Source organism: Bison bison, unplaced genomic scaffold, assembly GCF_000754665.1.
Source record: "Bison bison bison isolate TAMUID 2011002044 unplaced genomic scaffold, Bison_UMD1.0 scf7180017864080, whole genome shotgun sequence".
In the NCBI taxonomy this organism is placed as follows: Eukaryota; Metazoa; Chordata; class Mammalia; order Artiodactyla; family Bovidae; genus Bison; species Bison bison.
The window spans coordinates 2,075,821-2,083,453 of NW_011494652.1; the positions used below are offsets into that span (position 1 = coordinate 2,075,821).

At 62.3% G+C, this 7,633-nt stretch overlaps 1 protein-coding gene across 1 annotated transcript in view; it reads right to left on the reverse strand.

Moving 5' to 3' along the window:
* Positions 1–440: 440 nt before the first annotated feature.
* The window catches only part of CTTN (cortactin), a 25,825-nt gene continuing 18,632 nt past the window's right edge, over positions 441–7,633 (reverse strand). Inside the window, exons 12-17 of the mRNA XM_010837646.1 lie at positions 6,285–6,354; positions 5,515–5,663; positions 3,907–3,996; positions 2,344–2,485; positions 1,594–1,665; positions 441–847 (exon numbers count right to left, since the gene is read on the reverse strand). Of these exons, the coding sequence (XP_010835948.1) occupies positions 711–847; positions 1,594–1,665; positions 2,344–2,485; positions 3,907–3,996; positions 5,515–5,663; positions 6,285–6,354 (660 nt within the window). The 3' untranslated portion in view covers positions 441–710. The remainder of the gene's footprint in view (positions 848–1,593; positions 1,666–2,343; positions 2,486–3,906; positions 3,997–5,514; positions 5,664–6,284; positions 6,355–7,633) is intronic.

Below are 7,633 nucleotides of genomic sequence, written 5' to 3' on the forward strand. Positions count from 1 at the left end.
TTCCACAGGGTCACTCGGGAGGCTGCTGAGCAGGCCTCCCAGCCCCTCCCGGGGGACGGGCTCCCCACAGCAGCCCAGGAGAGCTCACGCTTGCTCGCTTCACATTCTCAGGCAAGTCAATCTGTTACATTTTGCTGTCGTTTAACACATTATTTTGGCAGAAAGAGTACTGCTCCCTTGATGGGAAGCGTTTCTGTGGTTCCCCGGGGGAAGGGACCTGCCTTCCCGCAACATCCAGGACGAGAGGAGAAAGGCGGGGCTTTGTGAAACCTAGCAACCACCGCAGGACTTCACAGCAGGAGCAGCGCCTCCACGCGACCAGAACGCTCCAGTGCTTTCTAGAGCTTTCCCGCAACGCTAACTTCCCATCAGGCCCTTCCCTCTTTCTCCAAACCCCCCAGGACGAGGCCCCCACCACAGGGGTGGTCCTGCCTCCCGACGCGGGGCACGGACAACCCGCACTCGGGACTGAAGGTCACCCAAGTGGCTCCACGCCACAGTCGATTTGGCAAAAAAAGAAAATGCCTTAAATGCATAAAAACAATCAGCGGGTCCTCCAAGAAACATGATTACAATATATTAGCAAGTTCTGGGGCGTAAACATTCCCAAAAGCATCAGCAGAAGTATTAAACAGAAAAGCAGGAGTGCACACGCCCCCCGCACCCTAAGAGGCGGCAGCCCTGGCGCGGCCGTGGCGGGGGCGAGGTGCCTACTGCCGCAGCTCCACGTAGTTGGCAGGAAAGAGCCCGTACCTGCCCTTGCACAGCCCGCGCCACCAGCCATCATCAATCATCTCGATGTTGGTGATGATGTCATCAGGGTCGAAGGAGATCTCATCGTCGCCCGCTGCGGAGGAGGCCAGAGAGCAGTGGTCACCCCCGGTGTCTCTGGGTCAGCCAACCGCCAGGAGGAAGACCCACCAGCAGCCCCTCGAGCTGGCGGCCTCCCACGGAGGCTCTGCGGGGGTGCAGGGTGCTGGGGTGGAGGATCACGGGGGTGGACGGGTCCCGGTCTGCCCTGCTCAATGAGGGCGGCTCTGCACGCACATGGCAGCTACAGAGACCCAACCGAGCCCTTCATACAAAGCCCTGAGCCAGGACTTCCCTGGTGGCACAGTGGGCAACAGTCTGTCTGCCAACGCGGGCTGGACACCTTATCCGGAAGATTTCACGTGCCATGGAACAACTAAACAACTAGACCCTGACTACTGAAGCCCACAAGCTGCAGACTGAAGCCCGAGCGCCCTGGAGCCCTCTCTCTGCAACAAGAGAAGCCATGACAATGAAAAGCCCTCACATCAGAATGAAAAGTAGCTCCCGCTCCCCACAACTGGAGAAAGCCCACACAGCTAAAAGATTCAGCACACACAAAAAACCCTAACCCAGACCAGATGGAATGGGACTGAGGAAGATACAGAATTCCCTGCGTTGTATCTGCAACTTTTCTATAACCTTGCAATTGTTTAAATATAAATTCTTCTTAAAAATTGTAAATAGCGTTCTGAGAGTCCTAACTCTTGAGAGAGGAGTTGCTGGAAGCCCCCAGTCCCGTACCCCCCCAGCCCTCCTTCTGGCCCGCCAGCGGTTTCTCACCAGCCTGGTAGTCATAGAGGGCGATGGCAGTGATTCCAAGGTCGTTTTCATATTCATCATAGGTACCTTCCTCTAGAATAAACCAGGGCCGAGTCTGAGAGAGAACCAGAGCTCCATGCTCACTCCCAGCAGACAGTCCTTCCCAAGGTCCGGGAGTCGCCAGTCGGGAGTCAGTGGCCCCAGGGCACCGAGAGCCGCCTGCCCCTCATACCAACAAGAGGAGCCACCCCAAGGAACGGAACACACAGAGGGATCATCTGGGTTGAGACTGGGACAGTTGTCAGGGTATAATTTTTTAAATTTCAAATATTCAGCACTATTGTCAGGAAACGTCCGTGCCAAGAACAAACGAACGGCGAGCGAGAGACAGCTGATCACCTGCCATCGTGCTCGGGGAGGTGAGCGCTCTGCCCTGGGCAGGTTCTCATGCTGATTCCCAAGTCACTCCCCGAGGGGGAACGGGCCCAGACATACAGAAGGGAACCCCACGCTCATCCACCCACTCCACCTTCAGGGTGCCAGGGACCTCCATCTTGTGAACTCCGGACACCGGGGCTTCCCCTCGGGAAAGACGACAGCAGGAGCCCATCCTCCATGCCCACCCCCTCAGTGCCCCCCGCACAGGCAGGGGTCTCCCTGGAAGGCCCCGGGGCTGGGGCCACAGCTGAGGTGGGGCAGCTCAGCCCGCGGGAAAGGGGAGGTCTGCAGAGGAAAAGCAGCGGAGGGGGTGTGACGCAGGAGGCCCCATACCTGCTCGATAGTGGCCCGGCGCCTCCGTGCTTTCGTAGACGCCCTCCGAGACGTAGGCCTCCGGGTACTCCGTGGTCTCCACGCTGTAGCCCAGCTCAGGCTCTCTGCTGGGGCTCGGCTCAGCCCGGAATGAGGCCGCGTCCTGGGGAGTCAAGGGCAAGTTCCCGTGGCCCCACCGCCCAGAGCCACGCAGAAACCTGGCAGCCCCGGCCGACACGGGACAGACACGGGGGGAGGCGGGTCACCCGCCGACGTCCTACGAGCAACTGCATCCTGACGGGGCCCCTCCCCAGGATCCCCTCTCACCCCGACCCCGAGTCCCACCATCACTAAGAACCTGCCGGCCACGAGAGACTTGCATTCCTGGGGCAGGTCTGGCCTGCTCCCCTTTGGGCCCAGACCACCATGGCACCCCAAACCCCCAGAGCCCCCAGCCCTATGAGGCTCTGACGACAGCTCCAGGGCGGCACCCCAGCCCTCCAGCTGGAGCAGACGAGCCCGCGCATGGCAGGTGCCATCCCCACCAACACTGTGGAGGTGAGGCATGGGAGTGACCGCCAAGCCACGCACAAGAGCAAAGGGCGCTCTGCTGACAGCCCCAAGCCGACCACCAGCCCGGCCAGGGTGCGCCTGGGGCACCCTTACAGGTCAGAGCAGCAAGGTGCCCGCATGGAGCAGCTCTAGGAAGGGCCAGAATTCAGGCCCCAGTCTTCCAGAGGGTGGCAAGGGTGTGGGCAGGCGGGCAGGAGGGCTGCACCTTGGCCAGACACCGGAGCCCCTCGAGAGCTGAACAAAGCAGTGACAGGCTCCTGCTGGCAGTGCCCCCGGAGGCGGGGGGCACAGACCGGAGGGCAAGGAGCGGCTGCGCTGGGGGGGCCACCCTGAGCAGGTCAGTGGGGCGCGGGCGGCCTCCCCCACCAGTGCCCCCCACCCATCGGGTGGTTCAGGGAAGCTGGCCTGGCTGTGGGGCATGCAGGGGGGCTTACACAGGGCCCCTTTCCATGGCATCAGTTATAAAACCCCACCCGCAAGGCCAGCCCCGCTCACAGCTCTCCCAACCCCCGACCCCTCTGAGTCAAACTACTGTGTGCTCCTGGGACTCAGCAAGGCACCCCGAGAGGCGACGTGAGGTGATGAGGAGACGGGGGCTGAACAGGACCCTGGGGCAGAGGGGACTCGAGCTCGGGGTGTGGGTGTGGACAGTGGGGGCCGAGCTGCTCTGGGAGGGGGCCACAGGGGCCTTTGGTGGCGGGGTAGGGAGGTCGTTCAGTGACCAGGGATCAAAGGAGCAGCAACTAGGGACCGAGGACTCTGGAGAAAGGGCCAGGGAGAGGGGAGCTGAGGAGTGGTGGCAGAGAGAGGGAGGAAAAAGGCAGACTTATGGCTCCCGGTGTCAGGAGACGCCGCAGGGCGGGGGAAGGCCAGGGGTCGAACCCCGCACACAGGAGGCCTGCCCTCTGGGTCGCCGACAAGCGCGGGCAGAGACCCCGTCCAGAGGGCGCTGGGCTGGGAAGGGTGTCTCCAGGAGTCAGAGTCACTGGCAAACCCAATGACAACACCAACCTCGTAGACGGGGCTCGATGGTGGCCTCTCCTGAGCCGGCTGGGGTGTGGGGGACGCGGGCGGCGTGGGCTTCTGGGCCCGGGCCTGCTCCTGAAACGCAGAGACACACAGTCAGCTCGTTCTCAGGCTGCCGGAGGAAGAAGCAAAGCTGCTTTGAAGCTACGGTCGTCTGCGCTAGCAGGACGGTCACAAGTCCTCCAGGTGCTGGAAACCCCCGCGAGGAACACCCCCAGGCAGCGAGTGTCCTTGAAGGGCTGCAAACAGAGACATTCCTTCCCACATTCCTTGCTCGCTCGCAAGACCTGGCTGTCAGGCATCCGTGGCCCCTGCCCAGCGATGCACGTGGTCCGTGTCCTGCCTCTGGACTGCCGCTCACGGCCCAGAGGGCTCTGGAGCGACGCTGTGCCGAGGGGGCTCACACAGGGGAGGCGGCGGGACAGGGCTGGATGCAGCGAGGGACGACACGGCAGCAGGGACAGCGAGACCCTCAAAAGCAAAATCGAGAGACGATCGCCACCACAAACCTCTCTTCTCAAGTCTTCCAACTCCTGCATCTTTCAGATCAGATCGCAGGAATTACACTCCCGAGTCATAAGAAGACAAAGGTGTTACATAAAAAGGAAACCAAACTACCAGGAAAAATGCCTCGGCGTGTGGGCCTACAACAAAGAAAAACTTACAAACGCCTAGCTAAAAATCTGAAGGAGAGAGAGCTTAAAGTTCCTGGCAGTTAAGAACGATACAAGGTAATTATGAGTTTGCTGTTATCCGACCTCACCACGTGTGACAAAGCGTGTGTCAGGGCGTCTGGAAGCCCCGGCCAGCACTCCTTGCCACTGCGCAGTGCCTGCCTCAGCCCCCACCCTCCCCCGATGGGGTCTTCAGAGCCCCAACCACCAATGTCTGCGGGGCTAAATAAAGCTTTACGATCTGTAAGGCACCACAGGCATTACTGCAGACTCTGCCCTTCCTCACCACCCAGGGAGAGGGCTTCCACACCCGCTTCCCGGGCGAGGGCATGGCTGTGGCTCCCTGAGCTGATCTGCCTCCAGCCGCCCGGCTAGGGGGTGACGGACTAGCGCAGAGCCACTGGACATCAGTCCACTCAGAAGGGTTTTAGGAGAAGGGCCACCCCGTCCCTCTCACCTCTCACAGCTCCCATCTCTACTTTCCCTCGTGGAAAAAGTCTACAAAGAATCACAGAGCAACCTGCAGAGCCAGGCTCCAGAAGCAACAGCAACAAGAGCCCGCAGACCGCTCCTTCGCGGGGACTCCTCCTGTGTCCCCCAGCCTCCACCCAAGGAGGTGGCGGGCTCCCCAGGGGCATGGGTGGGGACAGAGTGCCAGGGAGACGTGTGGAAGCGGGCTCAGCCGAGGGCGTGCGTGCTGCCCGCCGCACAGGGCAGGACAGGCGGGCAGTCACCCTGGGCTGGGTCAGCAGGGCTGTCGGGCAGGTCAGCTGTCTCATGTCTGGGGACAAGAACCTGGGCCATCTGTGTGGCTGAAACCGTCAGTGCGAGAAGGCGCCGAGTCTACGATAACCCCACGGACTGGAGATGGGCGAGCAGGGCCCGCGGGCTCCCAGCCCCCGGCGCCGCCCGCACTCACGTCCAGCTGCCGCCGCGCCGCCTCCTGCTCCTGCCGCTCCTGGGCCATCCTCTGCGCCCGCTCCGCCTCGGCCTTCCGCCGGTCCTCCTGTTCTTTCTCCTTCGCCAGGTTTTCAAAGTTCGCTCTGATGTTACTTGTTTTGCTGTTCACTACAGAGGAAGGAGAGACTTACCCAGAGCACCACCGTCGCCCCCACACCGGGCTGGCCCGGGGAATCTTCCCCGGGACCCAGGCACTGACCGGCTGAGCAGGGACGCACCCCCTCGGCTGCCAGCCCAGCCTCCGCCAGGAACGAGCCTTCGCTGCTGTGTCTGCCACACGTGCAGCGGGAACGTGGGCACAGAGCCCTGCATCTGGAACATTCTCATGCTCCAAACATCACTACGTCCTTTACCACCAGACACGAGGAAGACACGCCCCTAGGGAGGCCCTCGATCCAACAGTCAGAAGCACTGACTCTGAGCTCCACCCCCATGATGTTTCCTGTGACGGAACAGGACGGCCGGGCACCCCTCAAGGACCCCGGCGGACGGGTGAGACACCTGCCCTGGGTGAGACGCAGGCTGACCTGACACTTCCTGGGACGTGGTTTTCCCTGAATTTTGATTACGATAGGTAATCACCTGCCGTGCCCCAAACCCACAGATGACCAGGTTCTCCGTCAATGCTCCACCGGCTCCTGTCAACCCTCCTCCCGCCCTCAGCACCACCCTGCAACACCGCTGCACAAAATTTCTCCTGGGAAAGCCCTCAGGGCTGCCAGGACTCACCTGCTTCAACAGGGACAGTCTTCTGGTAAGACGAGGACACCGCGGCAACGTCCTCAAAGGTGGAGGCGTTCTGCCGAGACACAAGCCGGGGTCAGGAGGGCTCAGGTCCCCTCCCCTGCGGCCGGCAGAGCTGCTGAACCTGCACAGGTGCTAAGCTGGCCCCAGATCCTCCCAGGGAACCAGCACAGGCCTACAGATCTCACCAGCCCACACACTAACGGAGACACAGAAAGTGTGCCAACTCACCCCGGCTGGTGACCCCAGAATCAGCGTCAGAGAAGAGACGCATGTGTGGGGGAGTCAGCAGGGCCAAGGGTTTAGAGCAGTGAAAACTGCAGGAGTGTAGAGTAGCGAACACATGTTATCCACGCTCATCCAGACCCGCAGGATGCACAGCCCAGAGGTGAGCCCCAACGCCGCCCCCGGCCGTGGGCGACCTGAGACACAGGTTCAACACAGCTTCACGGCGAGGGGTGTGTGTGTTGGGGAGCACATGGGAAATCTCTGCACCTTCCTCTCGAATTCGAGAAAACTTCAAAACGGGCAGAAAAACTAACATCCCATCTTCACGACCATAAACCCGGCATGTCTTCCTGAGCGCTCACCACCAAGGAGACCCAGTGTTTACAAGGGAGCCCAGAGGCCTCTGCTGTGCGGGGAGAGAACACGGCCTCCCCCCGCCCCCAGGATGGTCTCGGTGGTGCCCCCCACCCTTGCCAAGCACCCTCGCAGTCTCCTCTCCCGCCGTCATCCCACAGACACGGCCTCTGCCCACACACTCTGTAGGCCCCCACCCCACCAGCACTGCCTGCCCTGCCTGGCAGCCCGCCCAGGCTGTCTCACCAGCCCTGCCTGCCCTCCCAGTTCCCCAGCCCAGCAGAAGCCCTGACAACCACCTGTGAGGCTCTGCCCGCTCCGTCCCCCTCACCCCTTACACCCAGGGGCGTCAGCACCCACCCCCAGCCCCGGCTGGAAGCACGTGGTCAGACCACTGACGCCGCCTCCTATCTGGGGCCACGGCCTGGCAGGTTCCCCGAGACCCACTGTCCACCCTGCGGCCAGGGGGTTGCTGGCTCCATACCCCATCCGTGTCCCACACACTCGCAGTGCCCCGTCTCCAGGCCCTCAGCCCCCCAGCCTCAGTGAGCGCCCGCTCTGCTTCCTCAGGACACCGTCCGCGGCCAGAGCCCCGCGCCCGGGGCCACACACACTCAGGGGACAGGGCCCCAGGGGTCAGCCAGGAGCCTGGGGGAAGGGAACTCGGCGGGGACAGGCCCGCTCGTCCAGACTCCCACGGGCAGGACAGCCGCAACCTCCGGCCACTGAGCCGACAGGTGCCGGGTGGGGGC